Source organism: Belonocnema kinseyi, chromosome 6 (genome assembly GCF_010883055.1).
Source record: "Belonocnema kinseyi isolate 2016_QV_RU_SX_M_011 chromosome 6, B_treatae_v1, whole genome shotgun sequence".
NCBI classification, from domain to species: domain Eukaryota; kingdom Metazoa; phylum Arthropoda; class Insecta; order Hymenoptera; family Cynipidae; genus Belonocnema; species Belonocnema kinseyi.
Window position 1 is genome coordinate 34956534 of NC_046662.1, and position 23253 is coordinate 34979786.

At 26.1% G+C, this 23253-nt stretch overlaps 1 protein-coding gene across 1 annotated transcript in view; it reads left to right on the forward strand.

The window, feature by feature from the left end:
• The window catches only part of LOC117174567 (bumetanide-sensitive sodium-(potassium)-chloride cotransporter), a 58007-nt gene extending 35745 nt beyond the window's left edge, over positions 1–22262 (forward strand). Inside the window, exons 8-18 of the mRNA XM_033363792.1 lie at positions 1791–2096; positions 2170–2395; positions 5405–5526; positions 5602–5737; positions 5797–6008; positions 9019–9260; positions 12330–12478; positions 15264–15588; positions 16456–16610; positions 16702–16810; positions 21436–22262. Of these exons, the coding sequence (XP_033219683.1) occupies positions 1791–2096; positions 2170–2395; positions 5405–5526; positions 5602–5737; positions 5797–6008; positions 9019–9260; positions 12330–12478; positions 15264–15588; positions 16456–16610; positions 16702–16810; positions 21436–21571 (2118 nt within the window). The 3' untranslated portion in view covers positions 21572–22262. The remainder of the gene's footprint in view (positions 1–1790; positions 2097–2169; positions 2396–5404; positions 5527–5601; positions 5738–5796; positions 6009–9018; positions 9261–12329; positions 12479–15263; positions 15589–16455; positions 16611–16701; positions 16811–21435) is intronic.
• Positions 22263–23253: the final 991 nt, after the last annotated feature.

The window sequence follows — 23253 nt, forward strand, 5'->3', positions numbered from 1 at the left end:
TAGAGCTCCAAGGAGATTATGTTGAAAAATTAAAAAAAATTTACCCAAAAAAAATTGTTTTTATACTTCATTCTAAGGACTTATTGAACTACCCTCGTACAACCAAAAATGGAATAGGTAAATTTTTCGGTATACAAATAAATTTTTATCAAAAAAATAAATAAATAGATTTGCAAAGCAAAAAACTTACATTTTTAAGCAAAGTGATGAATCTTGAAAAATTAATTTTCAACAAGAAAAAATTTCCATTCTAACCTAAAATACGAAATTTTTACCAAATAGTTGTTTTTGAACTAATAAAGTATAAATTTCCAAACATAGAAAAACAGTCAAGCAGAGGGATATAAAAATATTGACATGGATAGATAAAGGAGAGTATGAGATAAAGAAGAGTGTATTAAAAAAGATAAACATGAATTTAGATTGAAAAATATATAGAAAAGTTATACGTTAATAAATGTATAATACGATGGTATAGAAATGAGAATATTAAAAAAGATAGTAATTTAAATTGACAGAGATATATAAAAATATTGAGATTGACAGATAAAGAATAGAATGAGATAGAGAAGAGGTTATTGAAAAATATAAATGTAAATTTGGATGGACAAAGAGACAGAAAAAGATAGATGTTGATAGATGGAAGATACAATGAGATAGAGGCGAGGATATTTAAAAAAATAGAAGGGAATTTAGATCGACAAAGCCATAGAAAAAGATTCACTTAGATAGACAAAGGATGCGATTAGCTAGAGCAGAGGGTATTGAAAAGGCTAAATTTAAATTTGAATAGACAAAGAGATAGAAAGAGATAGCCGTTGATAGGCGGAGGATGCAATGAAATAGAGAAGATATTAAAAAAGATAGATGGGAATTTAAATTCACAAGGAAATATAAAAAGATTGATGTGGATAGAAAAAGGATAGATTGAAATAGAAAAGAAGGTATTGAAGAAGTTAAACGTGAATTTAAATTGAAAAATAGATATAAAAGATAGACGCTGATAGATGCATATCATGATTAAATAGGGAAGAGGATATTAAAAAAGATACACGGAAATTTATATGAACAAAGACATAGAAAAAGATAGACGTGAATAGATTAAGGATACGATGAGATAGTGGAGATGGTATTGAAAAAGAGAAACGTGAAGTTATATTTAAAATTGGATAGAAAAAATATACGTGAATTTTGATTGACAAAGGGGTAGAAAAAGATTGACGTGGATAGACAAAGGATACAATGATTACAGGGAAGAGATGATTAAAAATATAGGCGGAATTTAAATTGACAGAGAGATATAAAAATATTGATGTGGATATATAAATAGTAGGATGAGATAGAGTGTATTGAAAAAGATATACGTGAATTTAAATTGAAAGAGAGATACAGAAAGATTGAGATGGATAGACAAAGAATAGGATGAGATAGAAAAAATCTTTTTGAAAATGAAAAATTTGAATCTGGATGGACAAATAGATAGAAAAAGATTGATGTGGATAAACAAGGGGTCATACACAAAATACGTGATACGTTTAGGGGTGGGTGGGGGTCTGCCGAAGTATGATTCTCCATGTTAGGACCAATGGAGTATTTTGTGAATGGCCCCCAAAGGATAAGATGAGATAGAAAAAGATAAACGTGAATTTACATTCACAATGAGATAAAATAGGATACATTTTCACTATCTCTTTCTATCCCAAGGATCCAAAATTATTCAAAAAGATAGGAACTTTATCTTTCTATATTCAGCAGGAATTACTGAATAATAATTTTCAAATTGTTTATAGGATCCTCAATCTGCAATTCCTAAAGGAACGCTCTTAGCAATTTTTTTGACAACCCTTTCCTATCTTATAATGGCAGTCATGGTTGGAGGTTCTGTAATGCGAGATGCTTCAGGAAATATTACAGATATATTTTCCGTCTATAATACTTCAGTGCTCAGATCGATTGTTAGTTTAGAAAACCAAACCATCGTAGAAAATGAAACATACGTAGAACCTATTCCTGAAAAAGTCTGGAGTATCTATGGAACTTCCTTCAACTGCACTGCACCAAATAATTGTCCTTATGGCAGTCACAATAGCTTCCAGGTAAACTTTCTCACATTAAAAAAAAAACTTTTTCAAATTGCAATATTTTAAATTATGTATGTTCTCATTGTAGGTTATAGAATTGGTTGCCGCATTTGGGCCTTTCATTTATGCCGGTTGTTTCGCAGCTACACTTTCTAGTGCTCTGGCATCTCTGGTTTCTGCACCAAAAGTATTTCAGGCTCTTTGTTTAGATAATTTGTATCCAGGAATTGCTTGGTTTAGTGGAAAAAATGGAAAAGAACCGGTTCGAGGATATATTCTTACATTCGTCATTGCTGTTGCTTTTATTTTAATAGGTAAATAGAAATGATTAATTATTTTTAAGATAAGTAGCAAAAATATGAATTGTTTATGAATTTGATTGTTATTTTCAATAAAATGACTGTATTTAGTCGTCTTAGTCTAAAGCAGAGTATTTATAATATTTAGCTGTAAAAAAATATTATTCTCGTTCCTCTCCGTAGCTTAGTCGGCAAAGTACTAGACCGGCATGGGCAATCTGCAGACCTGGGTGCGAATCCCAGCGGAACTAGACAATGGTTTTTTCACAGCTAAAGATTATAAAGATTTTAGTTAAGATTCAGTAGATGAAAAACAGTAATTTCATGGACAATAAACTATTAAATAGCTACATAGGCTTCCATACAATTTAAATTTAATGTCAATTTCAATTTTAATCGGCTTTCAGTAAGCTGTAACTTTAGTCAAAATGTAAGCTTTTATCCCAGCAGGAGTTAGAAACAAATAAATAGTTAAGTTAATTTTTGATTTTATACCGAAATAAGATGTTTTAAAAGACACTCTGGAATTCTGGGTCTTACTAATGTATTGCATTTTTAACACTGATTTATTTAACAGATATTTACAATTTATTCATTAAACCGACCTGTTTGATGTTGAATGTTTATAGCTCAAACTCCTGAAAATTTTAATATATTTTTGAAGGTGGTCTATCTTGAAGATTTACAATTAAAGATTGGTCAATTTTAAATCTGTAAATCTGCTAAATTTAAAATTATGTAATTCTGCATTTTTATGTTCAAGTCAAGCTTTTAATTCTAAATCTTCTAAATTGAAGAAATCTCAAATATAAATAATAAAATTTACCAAATTTTGAATTGTAAGTCTTCAAACTCGCATAATTTGTAATTGTAGCTTTAAAAATAAAAAACTCTTTATTTCAAAGATATGCAAATCAAAATTTTGCTGTTTCAAAATGTTACAATGGAAAATTGTGGAATTTTAAAAATATAGAATCGCGAATTATTAAGTTTTCATGAATAATATTTTGAAGGTGCCTATGTAAGTTTGAACGTTTTTTTGGAACAGCTTAATTTTGAAGATGTATAAATGAAAAATCTTGAATTTTGATGGTTTTGACAGTCAAATCATTAGTTTTCATTTCTAGATCTTCCCAATTGAAGAAATTTTTAATGTAAAGCAACGAAACTAGAGAATACTGAATTGTTAAACTTTAAATTCGCGTGATTTTTAATTGTAAATTTTCAAAATTAAAAAGTCTTCAGTTTTAAAGGTTTACAATTCAAAGTTTTAAATTTGTAAAAAATTATAATTGAAAACTTTTTAATGTCAAAGATGTAAAAATAAACATTCTTTAATTTTGAAGATTGTGAAGATCAAAAGTAAAGCTTTCAATTCTAAATCTTCTAAAGTGAAGAAATTTCTTTGTAAATCATCATATTACCAAAATTTTCGATTGTAATATTTTAAACTTCCACAATTTGTAATTTGTAAACTTTCAAAATTAAAAACTTTTTAGTTTTAAATATTCACAATTTTGATTTTTGCCCTTCTAAAGAGTTATAATTAAAAATTCTTAAATTTTAAAAACATAAAATTGGAAATTATTACATTTTATAGAATATTATTTTGAAGTTATCTATGTAATTTTGAACTTTTTTTGGAATAGTCCAATTTTGAAGATTTAAAATTGAAAATTGTTTGATTTTAAACATGGATAAATAAAAAAATTCTTGAACTTTGATAAGATTTAAACATGATAATTTACAGCATTAAAATTACAGAATTTGAATTGTAAAACTTAAAACTCGCATAATTTTTTATTATAAATTTTCAAAATAAAAACTCAAGCCTTAATTTTAAAGGTTTAAATTTCAAAATTGTACGTTATAAAAGAATTGCAATTAAAAACTTAAAAATTTTAAAGATACACAAATATAAAAATAATTTAATTTGGATGATTTTGAAGGTCAAAAGTCAAGCTTTCATTTCTAAATTTAAATTGAAAAAGTCTCAAATATAAATCATAAAAATTAAAGAATTTTGTATTGTAAAACTTGAAACATGCATAATTTCTAACTTTAAAAATTAAGAACTGTTTAATTTTTAATATTTTCATATCAAAATTTTGCTATTTCGAAGAGTTAAAATTGAAACTTCTAAAATTTTAAAAATATAGTATTGCAAATTAATAAATTTTTAAAGTTTATATTTCAAATATATGTCAATTCAAACAGTTTATTGTGGAATAGTTCAATTTTGAAGATTTACAATTCGAAATTCTTTAATTGCACCACCTTGTAATTTAAAATTCTGTAATTTTGAATATTTACAATTGAATACTCTTAAATATTTAATGTCTATAATAAAAAGTGACTCAATTTTTAAATAATTTTTAGAGAGGTCAACATTAAAAAATAAAAATTATTCAATTTCCAAGATTTATAATTGAAACTGATTCAACTTTATAGATTTGTAATTGAAAATTCTTAAATTGTAAACAGTAAGAAAGAAAAAAAAAGTATTAAAAAAATAAAACATCGGATATGATAGTCTTCTTTTATTAATTTCTTTGTTCTTATTTTCTGAATGTCTTGAAAGTGGATATATTAAATTTATAATATAAAAGTATCCCCTTTTCAATTATCATCAATGGAAATAATTTAATGAAAATGTTTAAACTCTTCGTTGAGAAAAATAATATTTTTTTCTTATTTATTTATCATTTTTATATAATAAGTCACTTTTTATATTACATTTTTTTTGGAATTTTTTGTTGTTGAAAAATGTGTATACTGAAAAGGTACAACTTAGGCTAGCATGATAGCTAGTAAAACTGAGTGTTAGAAAAAAAATAAAGAGAAGAAAGAATGAAATAAGTGAATGAAAATACAGAAGCTTCAATGTGGACATAGTGAATCAATGAATTCGAAGATTAGAATAGCTATATAAAGAAAGATTTAATAATTAATGATTCGAATATCATAATATTAAATAATATAATAATAATATTTTTCTCTAATAAATATTTAACTTGGCCTTAGGTCAGCTGGACGCTATTGCACCACTGATTTCAAATTTCTTCCTGGCTGCTTACACTCTTGTCAATTTTAGCACATTTCATGCCTCTCTTGCTAGACCAATCGGTTGGCGTCCTACCTTCAGGGTAAATATTCCATTTTTTGCTTAAAAATCTATCAAATAAATGAGTGAATTAGTTATAATTTTTTGTAAATTTCAGTATTACAATATGTGGCTTAGTCTCGCTGGGGCAATACTTTGTGTAGCTGTGATGTTCCTGATTTCTTGGTGCACAGCTCTGATTACATTATCTGCCGTCTTGGGCTTATACCTTATAGTCGCATACCGAAAACCAGGTGATTATTATTTTCCTCAATTATCAAAATATTTTAATAATAAAATAATTTTTTCACAGATGTAAACTGGGGTTCGACTACCCAAGCACAAACGTATAAAAGTGCCCTAACATCAATACAACAACTTGATAGGGTCGAAGAGCACGTGAAAAATTACAGACCTCAGATTTTGCTTTTGAGTGGTTCTCCAAGTTCAAGATCATCCTTTGTCGATTTTGCATACCATATTACGAAAAATAAAAGCTTGCTTATATGTGGTGACATTCTTGAGGTAGATTTCAATCCTTGTTTTTATTTATTTATTTATTTCTTTTAGTTAAATCAAGATTTGCGGTAGCAAATCGCCATCAAGTACAGTAAGAAAAACAAAAAATGGGACAAATATATTTTCTCAAGAGAACTATGGGCTTACAACTTTCATTTGATTGAGGAAGCGATCCACGATTTTTAGGTTTTTTTCAGTGATTTTTGTATGTTTGTTTCACCGCCAGCGCATTTAGATTTCATTTATCACTTTGTAATTGATAAATTATTGTTTTTTTTTATTTTAAATAATATTAACATAGACTTCCGGTTAACGAGTATTGCCCACCCTGAGCGAAATTGGTCGAAATAAAAAGTTTCATACCTCTGTCAAAAATGTATGTATTTACAAAAATCAAACGTGTTTTAAAATTTTAGCCAATACTTTTCAAATGCAATTCGAATTGTCAAAAAATATTGAAAATTGAGTTTTCTATGGTAAAAAAACACTCACTTCTCTCCCAATTTTTTTGCTCCCAAAAAAATCGTGTGTAATTTTTAAAGGAACTTGTAGATTTGAAAAAATCCAAATGAAATGGATCCGTAGTGGTATTTTCTTTCAAATGAGCTCAAGATGACATTTTTTTGTTGAGCCGTTTTAAAGTTATGACAATTTTTTTTTTTAATTTTTCAACGCTGCATATCTCGGAATCTGTGGATTATAGAAAAAAAACTCCTAAAAGAAAAAGTGTTTGTTTTCACATGTAGAATAATTATTTGTGAAGAAAAAATAATTTTGAGACAAAGATGTTTTTTTTTTTCATTTTTTACCATTTTTTAAAATTATTATTTTCTAACTTTTATAGATAAAATAATTTAGTTACGAATCTGTTAATTATATTCTTCTATGTATAGAAGTTATAAAATAATAATTAAAAAAGGTAACATCTATAATGCATAGATTCCGATATATTCAGCGTCAAAAAAATGTTTTTAAAAAAATTGTTTTAACTTTAAAACGGCTCAATTATAAATTAGAAACTAAAAAGCATATACTTAAAATTCTGTAATTTTCAAGGGTTAAAATAACAGTTATTTTTTTGACAGAAATCACATTTTTCAACAAAAAAATTTATTCGTTTTGAATGTCACTTAATACTACGTGATATAATGCTTATTAATAATATATTTATCGTCTTTAAAATTTCTATAATTTCTATTAAAAATTACGGCTTTGAATGTGTTATGCAAAACCCGTTTAATCTAAGATTTTGAAACAAAAGTTTTTTCTTTAATTAATTTTGAGAAGAATTCTTGGCGGTATCAAAAAACTTCACAATATTGGCGCTTTAAATTCAAATAATTATTCAAAATTACCCTCAAACGGTACAGTTCAATCCAGCATACGTAAACGGTACACTGGTTCGAATCTGTTTTTTTTTTTTTTTTTAATATTAATATTAAACATTATACATACTGAACATATAATAAACATCTAGAATATATTACGCATATTTAACATTTATATTTAATATAGTGTTGATAAACCGCTGCAGCTATGCTTGCATAAATGCAACAAAATGGAATAATTTCATATGCAAATTCACACCAGTGTACCATTTAAGGGTTGAATATTCCAAAATTTCATATCAAAAGTCTTGATAGTCAGTTTTGAATTTGGTTATTTTGGATTTGAATACAGAGCAATTTCGAACTGCAAAGCTTAAAATTGTACAATTTATAAAGATGGAATCATATTTCAGCGATCTTGTGTATTATTTATTTTTATTTTCAATGAAATATTTTAATATTTTACGATTTTTAGTTGAAAATTTAAACAAATTCATCTTTTAAAATTGAAAAATATTTTATTGGAAAATTTCAAGTGTGATTAACAGTTCTAAAGAGAGATTTTTAATTTAAAATTAGGTTTAAAATAAGATAAAAATCAAACTATGTAACTAAAATTTATACAGCAAATAAAAATAAAATTTAAAAAATAAAAAATAAAATTTAACTGATTGAATATAGGAAAGTTTAATGAGCAATTTAAAAATTATTGATTTTTAAGTGATTTAAATTTGGTGCAAATAATTGAAATTTTAAAGGATTTGATTATAACAAAGTTTTAGTATCACAATTTTTGGTGACTATAAATTTGGTCAGTTTTAAATGAAGTTCGTATTCTTTTAAGTTTCAAGGTTCTGGAGAATGTTGTTTATTTTTAATTTTTTCCTTTAAAAATTTATATTTATTTTAAAAGTTTGTTCAATATAATTCAATTCATTATTTGATTTTATAGTAATTTAAAATTCTAGGCTTTCAGAATCTTTGAATTTGAAAGATTCAATTTAGCTATCAGTACTAAATTGTAAAATCTTAATCGCTTTAAATGTAGAATTGTTCCAATTTAAAAGTTTTCAACTTTTAATTATTTCAGTTCCTCTGAATTTTAAATGTCCTAATCTTAAAATATTCAATTTCTAAGGTTATTTCATTATATTATTTTCTAAACATTCATTCTGAAATCTTTAAATTTCGTGATTCTTTAATTCAAAATGAAATGGTTTACTTTGCAGGGCTTCGATTTAGAAATTATACAATTCAATTTCTTTTTTTTATTAAATTGTCCGGTATGGTTCAATTTTTTTTTAATTTCAAAACCTAATAGTTGAAATTGTAACCCTAAAGATTAATTTTCTACCTTTTTCATGTCCAACTTTAACTCTTAGTAACAATTTTATTTGAAAATTGAAATCCTTTATAAAAATTATTTTTATAACTGTTTAATTTATAATATTTTTTGTATATATTTTTCCAAAAAGTAGAGAAATCATACCAAGAACATCTACAATGCAAAATAAATTTGAGAATAAAATGTATAACAATTATTTATAAACAATATTTTTAATTATAAGAACTTAACGAACAGTTATTGCATTGTAGATGTTTGGGGGGGGGGGGCTATATTTTCTATATCACTTTAATAAATATATATAATGATACGGATATTCTCAATAAATTTGTGTAATTTTCAGAGTTCTGTATCATATAAAACACGAGCAACAATGTCAATGATGGCAACCTCTTGGTTCAGAGCTAATAAAATAAAAGCTTTTTATTCGCTCGTCGATGGTGCAAATTTCCAGGATGGTGCTACGTCTTTAATGCAAACTGCAGGCCTTGGAAAACTTCGACCAAATATTCTTCTTATGGGTTACAAGCAAGATTGGTCTACATGTCCGCTGGAAAATCTGAACATGTATTTCAACGTGATGCAGTAAGTAATCGATACATTCTGAATTACACTCAACTCTCGATATAAGAACGGTTTCCGACATGGCTTGCAATGACCTTGATCCTGAACCGGGAGAAAAATCTGCCCGCCTCGCGGGCACACTCTCTTCGCGCGCTAGGCGCGCGACAGTTGAATCTCGCGCTTCGTGCTCGAACATAATTACACTTCGCTCTTCGTGCTCGGATATTTATCCTTTACATTTGGAATGCTTGAAAAAAACTTTATCAAAAAGATCTCTTTTAGATGGCAGTATTTATATGCGTCTTTATATTCTGAATAATATTAAGTTTCTCAAAGCTCTGTAGGCTTTGAGGTACACATTCTCATCGTGACACTCGCGCTCGATTTCCGACAGACATTTGTAAACAGGTTTTGTTGGATTTTTTTTCTCGTAACTTTCGTCGTTTTTCTACACATTTTTTTTTTTTTTTTTTTTTCAACGTTATTTTACACGAATAAAACAAAAAGTACGCGTCCTATCAAGAAGTGATTCTTAACGAAATTGTAGATCTTTTTTGGGATAACCCTTTTTCTTAATTCATCTTTTTTCGTATCCTACATAGTTTGTTCACAAAATGGATTTTTTTATTTCCCATTATTTTTTGTGCAATCAAAATTTAAATTTTCGATTTTTGAAAAAAATCCAAAAATTGGTTATAATAATCTTGTAGGGCTTTCAAAAACAAATATTTTTCTTCTCTTGACTTTTTTTCATATCGTGCGTTTTTCGGCTTCAAATTTTGATTTTCGGTTTATTAAAAAAATTTTGAAAACGCTATAACTCTCATAATTTTCTTTCTATCGAAAAAAGTCAAAAGGATAAATTGTTTGTGCTTTTTAATACCATAAATATCCGTACATAGAATTTTCAAATTCAGAAAGAAGTTGTCTCAAAAATTTTCAAAATGCGCTCACTGTTTGAATTTTCATCAAAAATGGCTGGTTCACGAAATCGTCCTTTCTTTTAGAACCTAAAAAAAGTGTGCTAAAGATGAATTTGTTTCGTTCATTTTTTCGAGAATTATCGTGTTTACGAACGGACGGCCGGACGGACAGACGCCATCGTGAAAACCTGATTTTCGGATTCAGGGGGTCTCGAAATGTGGAAATCCGTTGAAAAAGTGTCATGTCAAATTTCCGACAATTCTAATACTTTTTCAATCATAAATGATGAGAATGTAAAAAAAAAAATTTTCTACTAAATGGTTGAATTTTCAAACCAAAAATGTTAAACTACAATCAAAAACTAAATATTTCAAATTTCAAGCCAAAGAAAGAATTTTTTAGAAGATAGTTGAGTTTCTAACAAAAGATCATTTTCAATAAAAAAAACGACGATCCTTCTAGCAAGACAGATGCAATTTTAATTCAAAAGGAGAAATTTTCTATCCAAAACGGTTTGAATTTTCAACCAACAAAGATGAATTCTTAAAATAAGAATTAAATTTTGAATAAAATATTAGTAGAATTTTTAACCAGAAGAGATAAATTTTCAACGAGAAAGATATTATTCTTAAATCAAAGACAGTTAGAATGAACCAAAAAAATGAATTTGCAACAATTCAAAAAGTAGAATTTACATTTTTAAAAATTATCTTTAAATTAAGAAAAAAATAGTTTTCAACAAAATGATTCAACTTTCAACCAAGCAGTTACATTTTTAACCAAAGCAGAATAATTCTTAAATAATAATATTTTCTATTTTAACCAAAAAGTATTATAATTTTTAAAACCAAAATAGTTGAATTTATGAAAAAAATACGAATTTTCAAATATTAAATTTGTTGACCAATATAAACAACAGGTGAGGAATTTTCAACAAAATAATTCAATTTTAAGTAAGGAAAAAAAATAATTTTCGGTAAAGGAGTTCAACTTTCAGCCAAGAGTTTAAATTTGAACCAAAAAAGATTAATTTTCCACGATAAATGTAACAGTTAATATTTCAATAAAAAATATGTTAATTTATTTATTTTACTTATTTCATTTATTCTTTAACAATTCAATACATCTTTTTTCAACTTAGAAATTTTATTGATTACAAAAAACAAGGACTTTGAAATCCGCAAAAATGGATTTTTAACAAAAAAGTTACTTTTTAACCAAGAAAGATAAATTTTCAATCCAGAACGACTAATTTTCTATTTAAAAAATACGAATATTCAACAAAAGAATGGAATTTTCGCGAAAAAATACTCTTCACATAATAGTTAAATTTTTAAGAAAATAATTAACTTTGTAACCAAATAGTTAAATTTTCAACCTTAAATATTGATTTGTCAGCAAACATGTTCATTTCCAACTAAGAAACACATGACGTTTCTACCGAAAAAGATGAATTTTAAGTCAAAAAGAAAGAATGTTCTCTAAAAAAAAGACAGGTTTAAGAAAACAGTTGAATTTTTTTGTAAAAAGATTACTTGTAAATAAAAAAGTTGAATTTTCAACAAAATAATTACATTTTCAACAAACAAGTCGAATTTTTGAGAAAACAGTTAAATTTTCCACACAAAAATTTCATTTCCAACCTGAAAAAACAAATTTTAACCAAGAAAAATGACTTTTCTCCGACAAAAAAGACGATTTTTAAAATTTAAAATGGCGAATTTTTTATCTAAAAAATGTTCAGCGAAACATTTGAATTTTCGATGAAAAAAGGATGATTTGTTGAAAAAATAACTAAATTTTAAAACAAATAGTAAAATTTTTAACCAAAATATGTGAGTTCGAAACCAAAAATATAATAGTAAACTTTAAAATTAAAAAGGATTAACTTAAAACCAGAAATTGTTAGATTTTCTTATTGAGTTATATTAACTCAGTTCGCATTTAAGTATAAGGAAACGAGAAAAAGAATAAGCTTCTTGAAGAGACGGAAAAAGAGGAGTAATTTTTAAAAAAGGATGAAAGAGGGAAATAGGGGAAAAAATGTAAAGTTTGATCTGGGTACAATTTATTTTAAACCTCGAATCTTGAAAGTCATAACTTTTCTTTAATAAGAGTCTTAAAGCTTTTAAAAAATTGCTATTCAATTATTTGCATTTCTTTCAGCAAAGCACTGGACATGCACATTGCAGTTGCTCTTCTGAGAGTCAGCGAAGGCCTAGATTTTAGTGCTGTAATAGAAGATGTTGAGGAACACAGAAGAGTGATGCTTACAATGATACGTGGAAATCAAAGTTTTTCTCAACTGAGTCAAGGTAAGAATATTTTTTTTATATTAGTCAATGAAATTGCTTATAATTTGGAAAACCTCCCTACAGTGAATAATCCAACTCACAGTGGGTAATAATTAATTATTAAGAGCACAAGTTAAAGAAAACTAATTAATTTTAATTTCGACTTATTAACACTTATATTTTCTTACCTTTTGTTTGAGTTAAATTAATGATAGTAGTTGAAATTTTAAGAAAAAAATAATTTCCAAGCAAACTACTGCATTTCCAACCAAATAGTTAGATTTTCTAACAAGAGACGAATTTTAACAAAATTTTTGAAGTTTTAAACCAATTTTTTAATTTTTAAACACAAATGAAATAACTTTAAACAAATAGAAGATTCTTAAGGCAAAAAGACGAATTTTTTATAAGACATTTAATTTTAAACCAAAATATTAATTTTTAATTTAAAAATGACTGATCTATGTACCAAAAATATGAATTTTGTATCCAAAAGAGCGAATTTTATATAACAGAAATAATTAAACTTCAAATAAATTGTTGCATTTTCAATTCAAAATGAAATTTTTTTTGAACAGTCGAATTTTCAACAGGTTTTTAAAATTTTTAACCAAAAGAGATCGATTCTGAACACCAAAAAGAATTAACCTTCAACCAAAACAGACGATTTTTAGCCAAATGGTCCAATTCTCAAGCTAAAAAACGTTCATTTTCTATCATGAGTGATTAATTTGCAAACCAAAAAAATCACTTATTTACCAAAAAATATAGATTTTCAATCTAAAAGAACGAATTTTCTGTCCAAAAGGATGAATATAAAAAAAAAATTCATTCTTCAAACACAAAAGATATCTTCTTAACAAAGTATGTACCTAAAAAGGTGAATTTTCAACCAAAAACTCGACTTTAAAAAAAAAACTAATAAAAATTTAACCAATTGGTTGAATTTTTAAGCCAAAAAATCAAATTTTTTATGAGGGAGTTAAAATTTCAATACAATAATTATATTTTTAACAAAAATAGATCAATTCTGAATCAAAAATATTAAAAATAGTTGACTTCCTAACAGAAACAACGAAATTCTTAGAGGACAATGTAATTTTCAGCAAAAAAATCAATTTTCAACAAATAAAGATTAATTTTTAACGAAAAAAACTACTTTGTACACAGAAAGATTGATTTTTATTCAAAAAGGACAAAGATTCCATGCAAAAGATGAATTTAAAGCAAAATAGTTGAATTTTCAATCAAAAAATATTATTTTCTAACAAAGTAATTGAATTTTCAACAAGATTATGAGATTTTTTAACAAAAGATATCAATTATTTACTAAAAATACAATATTACCCACTTTTTAAATAAAAATTATTGACTTTGAATGAAAAGAGACGAATTATCCGCCAAATAGTTGAATTCTCAAGCTACTAACACGCATTTTTTCAATTTATTGCAGTTTTCTAAAAAAAAGTTAATTTTCAACAAAAACTTCATCTTCAATGAACAAAGATGAATTTCGAATAAAAAAGGATTAATTTTTTATTCATAAGACGAATGTTCAACAAAGCAGTTGAATTTTCAACCAAAAAATATAACCTTTCAACAAAATTGTTTAATTATCTAGAAGCGAAAAAAACGGAAATAAAATCCAAAAGGACAAATTTGCAAAAAAAGATGTATTTTCAAGAAAAAAATGGCTTTTTAATAAAGTAGTTGAATTTTCAACAAAATATTTGAACTCTCAACCAAATAGTTGAATTTTTAACGTACAAAGATGAATGATTAAGCTTCAGCCAAAAACGGTTTGAATTTTCAAACGAAAATCACAAATTTTCTAGATGACAGTCTAAATTTCAACCAAAAAGTTCAATTTCAAACAAACAAGAAGAATTTTGAACAAAAAAAAAATACTTTGGTACCAAAAAAAGATGCATTTTCAATCCAAAAGGACGAATTTTTTGTCGAAAAAGACGTACATACACAAAACCAGTAGAATTTTCGAGCAAAAGAGATGTCTTCTGAACAAAATACTAGAATTTTTAACAAAATATTTGAATCTTTAACTAATTGGTACAATTTATTCCTAAAAGGAAGAAATTCTGAATCAAAAAAAGAATATAAGTCTTTTTAATAAAAAATTAACTTTTAGCCAGATACATTTGGATTTTCTCATTGGTATCGATTAATTCAGTTCGTATCTAAGGAATTCTTCAAAAACGGGGAAAAGAGGGGCATACGAAAAAGAATTGGTTTGGAATTTGAATTTGGTTCCAAGACTGCCATTTAAAACTGTCCGAAATTAAATAGCTCTAAGTTTGAAATACAAAAAGAATTCTGTTCTTTTTAATTTTTTTTTACTAATATTATATTGCGCAACAAGGGGCGAAAGGCGATAATTGCACGAGTTCGCGAGGGCAGATATCACATGAGTGAAATTGTTGCCTCGCCCCGACTTGCGCATACACTTTTTCATGAAAAATGTATCGAAAATTTGACTTGGGATGCCTGAAACTTCTTTGCGTCTCATCAAAGTTGTTATTCTTTATCGATACGTAGACAGTGACAGATATAGGTTAGAGTGACACGATTCTCGAAAGGATGTTCGATAAGAGGGAGAATGGCTGCAAATAACTGCAGATAAAGTAGAATGTAAATACTTTCGATACCGGTTAGGGCGTAAAGTTACTTTCGCAGTCGCCTGTTTCTACTTTCTAGTCTAGGGTTGAAAACACAACTTTCGATCCGCTACGAGGGCATCGAAAGTCAAATTTTCGATACATGTGTTACGAAAAATGATTTTTTTTTATAGCGAGCAGCACCTCAGACATTTCAGTATCGGGTAGTCCAACACCCCGGCGATCTAACATGATAAATGAATATCCTAATCCCACAGCGGAAGAACATCGAGAAAATGGACTTAATACAACAATTTCGAAAGACATTCTCGATGCTGTATCTAGATTTCAGAAAAAACAAAAGAAGGGAACAATTGATGTTTGGTGGTTGTACGATGATGGCGGTTTAACACTTTTATTACCATATATCATAAGTATGAGGCAAAGTTGGTCAAACAGTAAACTGAGAGTATTTGCCTTAGCAAATAAGCACTCAGAACTTGAATATGAACAAAGAAGGTAGGCTATATTGATAAAATAAAAAAATAATACAAAAGTTATTTTAAGTTTTGGTGCCTCAATAATGAAGAGCATCAACTACTAGTTGCTGAAAAAAATTGATAAGATTTATTTTTAAAAAGTTATACTTTCATATACTTTTTTTTATACTTTTTATTGAAAAGCTGTTGTAAGAAAAGTATAAGATTTCTCGACAGGCAGAGTTGAATCAAAACTGCCAAGATTTTAGAACATAGGATTTGATACAAGTCCTGTGCCAAGAAGATTTGATAGAATTTTATTAAAAAACTATAGATATAAAAATATAAGATTTTTTGATTAACAGAATTTTATAGTTGGTAGAAAATTATAAGATTTCCTCAAGAATAAAATTGGATATAAACTTCCCAGATTATCTCCAAGAATATTTTATAGAATTTCAACGAGAAACTATTAATATAAAAATATAAGATTTTTCTGTTTATAGAATTTTATCGAAATTTCCGAAATTTGAGAAGATAGGATTTGATACAAGTTCTACGAGAATAAAATTTGAATTTCGATGAGAAACTGTTTAAGAAAAGTATACGATTTCTTAACTAAAAAAATTTGATTAAATTGTCTTATACTCTGAAACATGAAATTTTTTTACCAATCTTGTACTGGCAAGATTTGATAAAAATGTAATGAAAATACAATGTTAGAAAATTATAAGATATCGAAATGGATAGAATTTAATTCAAAAGATACGAATCAGATACGAAAGCTGATAGAATTTTATTTTACGTTTTCTCTAGATAGAAATTCTATCAAATTCTATTATTTTCTCTACATTTTTGCAGCAGAAATAGATCCATAATTTTTTTAATTAAAATTTTTTTGTTTCAGTATGGCAAGTCTTCTTTCAAAGTTCAGGATAGATTACTCAGCATTAAAAGTAATTCCGGACATTTCAAAACCTGCTCAACTTGGAACTAAGAACTTTTTCGATTCGCTAATTACAGAATTTTGTAATCCCGCTAATCCAAGATTATCTGAAGCTGGTAAGGAAACTTTAGAAATATAAAATTCTTTTGTAACTTCAATTATTTAATTCAAAATCTTAATTTAAACCTTCTATAAATTCGTTTGCAGATACCATAAAGGAATCTGAGTTACTTGCTATGAAAGACAAGACAAATAGACATCTTCGTTTACGAGAATTGCTTCTTGAAAATTCTACGGAAGCTAACTTAGTCGTCATGTAAGTATTTTTGGAACTTAAAAATTCAAGGGTTAGGTATTTCTTAAGAATAGTGTACGAAAATTATGTTAATTATTTTTAAATATCTTTCAATTAGATAATTTTGATATATTATTTAAAATCGCTTGTTTATTATAAATATCAAAACAAAAAATATTTTTAACTGCTATCAGCTCAAAATTGTACAAACTAAAATAATTTTTACTCAATTCAAAAGAAAAGTTAATTATCAATAAAATAATTATTTTCAACCAACCAGTTACATTTATAACCAAATAGTTGCACTTTTAAGGAAAAAAGACAAATTTGTAACAAGAGTTTAATTATTAAAAAAGTAGTTGAACTTTCAACCTTCAAAGATGAATTTTTAACAAGAAAATTAAATTTCTACCAAAAACGACGAATTTTCAACTAAAAAGATTTTGTTGTACCCAAAATGTTGTACCCAAAAAGACAAATATCAAACCAAATACTTAGATTTTTTATTAAAGAATACCAATTTTCAAACAAAAAATTAATATTTAACAAAGTATTTCAACTTTTAACGAGGTAGTTAAATTTTCAACCAATAAATAAGAATTTTCAAAGAAAAATGTAATAGTTTGCAGTTTAATCAAAAAAGATTTTAGTTTTAAATAAAAAACAGTTAAATTCAACCAAAATTAAGGAATTTTCAACAAAATAGTTTAATCCATAACAAAAAAGATTAATTTGACACAAAACAGTCACATTTTTAACCTAAAGAAATAAACTTTTACAATAAAAACACAAATTCTCTACTTAAACAGATTGTTCAGTCAAGAAATAGAAATTTTTTCAACAAATTTTGACATTTTCAATACAAAAATATGTTTTTTTTAAACAGTTGAATTTCAACCCAAAAATATGAGTTCTTAACCCAAAAGTTAAATATCAACAAAATATTTACATTTTCAGCCGAAGAGCTGAATTTTCAACAACAAAATTAACTTTTTACAAAATAGTTAGACTTTCAACAAAGTAGGTGAATTTTTAACAAAAAATATGCCTTTTTAACAGAATAATTACATCATTAAATACATTATATTATTAAATATAATAGTAGACTTTTCAATTAAAAAAAAATTAGCATTCAACTAAAAAAGTTGAATTTTCCATGAAAAATCTAATAGTGAATTTTTAACATTGTAGTTTAATTTTGAACCAAAAAAGATGAATTTAAAAACGTTTAGTCAACATTCCAATCATAAGGCATGAATTCTAAATAAAAAGTATAATAGTAGAATTTTTAATTTAAAATAATGAACTTTTAACCAAAAAAGATGACGTTTCTACCAAAGAATATAAATTTTCAATCCAAAAGGACGAATTTTCTATCCAGAAAGACGAATGTTCAACAAAACATTTGAATTTCAACTAAAAAGTAGATTTTTAAACCAAAATATATTAATTATGTACAAAAAATATAGCATCAGACCAAATTTAGAATCAGGTATGATATCAAGAAAAGTCGACGTCAAGGTTTCAAAATAATTTGAAATTTAGATATACTACTGCGAATTTTCGAAAATGATGAGAAAGTTTTTCCAAAATGGAGTATTTATCAAACGAGCGCATAATTCTTGCTTCTTCAATTGATAAAAAAAATTCTTTAATTTAAAATACGACAAAGTGGCGGTAGTTTTTCTATAATTATTTTAATTCGATTTTCTCAAAAACCTCACTTAAAATTTTGTTCTCTGAGAAATAGCTAACAATATGTTCTATATATCTCGTGAGTTTTCTTCAGTCAAAGAACTGCTTTACACTAAAAAAATATTGTTGGGAAATTCGAATATTTTCATTTTTCAAAAATAACGAAACATATACAAAAATTTCCCGCAAAAAATGAAACATCTAGAAAAGTTCTAGCGAAAATATCTTTTATTTTGTTATGATAGATTGCACCGTTTACGATAAAAAATGTATATATGTCCGGCCACGAAGAAAAGGTCTTAATACTGAAAAAAATCATTTTTTAGTTTTGCGCACCAATCAATCGCTTTTTATTTGCTCTTGCATAGTAAAAAATGTTATTCATCTATCTGTAAAATGAAGCTTTTAACAATTATAGAAAAACAGTCGAAATTTTTTCATTTTACAAATTTAAAACACTTGTTCGAAAGCAATTAAAAGACCAGGAATTCATAAAGAATATACCGAATATTAGAAATGGATTATTGTTTTTTTTTCATAATTAACTTGAAATTACGTCTATTTTAATTAAAATCTAGAACAAAATTTTTTCAGATTACATACAAACTTCAGAATTGGGTTTTGATCTCCTTTTTTTATCTAGAAATATCAATTTATTAATTAGGCTAATATATTGTTCATATTGTTAATATCATAAAACTTTTTTCAATATTGGACATTAGGCCGGTCCAAAAAACGCTTTTCGAGGGAAATTTTGAATTTTCGAAAAATTAAACTCATGTTCCAGGGTTTCATCGAAACGAGCCAAAATTTTAAGGGACTAAAAAGGAGTGACTAATAATAATATAATTATGTAATAACTTTATAACTTTATAATATATTTATTTTTAACGAATAATAATAACTTTTGTATCCAACCCACCCTACCCGCAGCGCTCGAAATATGACCCACAAATCAAAGAACTACATTTTTACGTATTATTGTTACTTTATAGAAATTTCCGTCGCCTTTTTTCCAAATAATTACTAATGGACAATTTGAATTTTTCCTATGACTTTTTAAACAATTTTCATTTTTTTCAACAAATTTTAATTATTTAGAAATTTATTTATTCCCAAAAAAAGTAAAAATAACAGTAATTTCTTATTGAAATGTAACTGTTTGTCATTGTTGGGAGTATTACATTTTTATAAAAAGATTATGTAATTATTTAAACAATTATTGATGGTCTATTTTCAAAATGTCTAAAAATTGAGCCAGATATCAACTTTCTTTTCAAATTAGTATCCCATTCTACGTTTTGTTAAATGATTACATAATTTTCATACATTTCTTTTAATATTTAATAAATTTCTATTTGTTTAAACAATATTTGCTCAAGCAGTTTTTTTCGATAAATACTAAAATTAAATAAAAAAGAACACATAAAATTATGTTTCTGCATGTATAGTGTATAGAAAGAATACATTAATCACTTATTAATTGTTTAAATGAATATAATTTGTTTAAATAATTACGTTTACCAAAATAATTTGGAAATCGTAATTAATTGTATGTTTTCAATTTTATTTAAATTTTTCAGTTATCGAAAAATAGCTGCTTAAGCAAATACAATTTTTTTAAACAAATAGAAATTTGTTAAACAATAAAATAAATGTATCCAAATTGAGTAATTATTCAACAAAAAGTACCATAAGATAACAATTTGAAAAACTGAAATTTTGAAAATAAAAAATAATTAATTGTTTAAATAATTACATAATGTTTTTAGAAAAATTTAATACGCCAAATAATGACAAAAAATTCCATGTCAACCAGAAGTTAAGATTATTTTTTACATTTTTTCGGAATAAATCAATTTTTAAATAATTTACATTTTTTTAAACAATTGAAAATTGTTTAAAAAGTCGTGGTAAATATTGAAATTCTTCATCAATAATTATTTATATGAACAAGACGACGGAATTTGCTAAATAGTAACAATAATACGTAAGAATGTAGTTTTTTTATTTTTGGGTCGTATTTGGGGTGCTGCGGGGAAGATGAGGGTGAGTTGGAAATAAAAGTTATTAGTATGGTTTTTTTTCGTAACCACTCCTTTTCAATCCCTTAAAGGTTTGGCACGTTTCCATGAACCCTGGAACATGAGTTCAGTTTTTCAAAAATTCAACATTTTCCATGTTAATTAAATGGGATTTTGAAGTGCTCGGTGTCATGTGTTAATATTCGAATTTTGAAAAAATAAAAATTATGGATTTTCTTTCCCTGGAAATGGAAACTTTTGGGGTATATGATATATTTGCTCGCGTTATCAAGATGCATTTATTGCCCAATTGAAGAACCTTTCACAACTTACGATAATCTATCAATATCATTTTCAAATTTTTCAAACAAATTATTAATGTTGATTGTAAGAGGAATTTTTTTATATTGTGGATATAACATTACTGTATTTGACATACTGATTTGCGCTTGCGAGACGCGTGGATTTCTTAATGAATTCTCGATGAATCAATAGTGATTTAGAAAGTTCAAAAAAGGTTACACTTTTTACATATTTATAGTTAATACACCCAAAGTACTTTGCATCGATATTTAATTTTAAGGCCATGTGACGAGTGGGTCACGTGACCATATTCCTACCTTACCCCCACTTTTTTTTATTTCTCAACTTATTTTCACACGAAGCGCTACATCGAGTTGAAATTTTGGGATAATAAATAAGAAAAAACTTTTTTGATAAGTATACAAATTTATGACCAGACCCACCATTCTTAGTGCTTCTTGTTTAGTACCCCAAATTTTCAACTCGATGTGGCGTTTCGTTTGATAATAAGTTGGGAAGCAAAAAAAGTGGGGGTGAGGAAGGAATCTGGTCACGTGATCCACTCATCACATGGCCTTAATAAACAAAATTTAGCTTTTAAATCTTAATGAATTTTTTTTGCAGGACTTTACCAATGCCAAGAAAAGGAGCAGTTTCAGCACCACTTTATATGGCATGGCTTGAAACTCTAACTCGAGATATGCCGCCTTTTCTACTAGTCCGTGGTAATCACTCTTCCGTTTTAACATTTTACTCCTAAATTTACAAGGAAGATAAAAAAAATCTGACGAGTACAAGAACCTCATAAATTGTGTCCATGAAAATGTGACACAAATAGATAAATATATACCTAAGATATACATTTTTCAATTGACCAATCAGTACACATATTTATAACTTTCGAAGTACTCTCTAAATCTGAAATAGTATAAAACTGCTAATTTATAGTAGTTTTCTACTAATTCATATAGTGCCGATACGTTTACTGCTAATTAGTAATAATGTAATGAATCAATTCGTAATAATAGCCGACTAAATTAATCAGTAACTATATCTATTAAAGGAATTGGTAATGCTACTAAAAATAAATTGGTAACTGTATTTCTAGTAACAATTTTAAACAGTAGTTTCAAATTGATTAAAAAACTACTTTTGAAGTTAAGCGAATATAATCCAAATCAATATCAATATTCTTACTTATTCATTTAGTAACATAAATCTTACCATTTCCAGGGTGGGCGTTTTAATCGAAGAAAAAATTCCCGTTCATTTTCCGGTTTTTTCCCGGTTCGCAAACATTTTTCACGGTCATTGAAATTTAGAAACTCGAGCGCTATTGTAATCATTTTCCCATTTAATGTAATAAACAACAAACAACAAATTAAAGAGTTGAAAGCGGAACTCTTGAATTTTAAACTTTTCGAATTGAAGTGTAATACTTTTTCAATTCAAAAATGGTGTATTTAAATGCTCAATAATTTACACGTATAAAATGGAAAGTACTAACACTTTTTGATTGAACAATTTTAAATGAATTGCGAATAAACTGCAAAATTTGATAAATTATAGATTTCAAAGATTCAGATTAAGTTCCAAAAATAGAAATCCACGTCAGCATTCTTAATACTTTAAATAAAATAATGAAGCAAGGAATTTTTACAATTGTCAAAATTATATTTTCAGTAATTTTAACCTTGCAAATTTAGAAAAAAATCCTTAAAATTTGAATTTATAAATAACAATAGACCACTTATTATTTTTAGAAAAAATTAGAGTGATAAAAGATTATAAGAGATTTCCAAAATTATCAAAAAAGAATCTGGAAGATTTTAATGCTTTTTTTATTTTTGAGGGTATTCCAAAAATTGTAGTAAAAATTCGATTAATTTAAAAATATATTTAAAAGCTCTGAATAAAATGTTAACACACTTCGTTTAAATTACTTCAGATCATTTCAAGTTTTTAATTAATTTTGAAGAATTTTAAAACTTGTAAATATCTCTCAAAATTGGTCAAATATTTTCTACAAATAATAAGTGTTGAATTGTTATTTATACGTCAAAATTTAACAATTTCACTTAAAAATTAAACATTGTTTAAGTGGAACAATTAAAATTGCAACGTTAAAAGTCTAAAAGCTTTTCGAAATTGAAGAGATTCATTAAATTAAATGGGTTAAAAATGGAATAATTTAGAATTTAAAAAAATTTAATTTAATAAAAGCGTTTAATTACGACTCTATTGTTATAGAGTTATTTTTAAGTTGAAAAAATTTTATAAAGTTTCAACCGCACGTTTACATTTTTTAATGGCCAAAACTATGAATAAACGTAATATATTAATAAATTTATTAATTAAATTTAATATGAAAAATAATATAAAGGAAGACCTAAAACTTTGAATTAAAACTATTTTATTGATGAATCATTAGCATTCTTATTT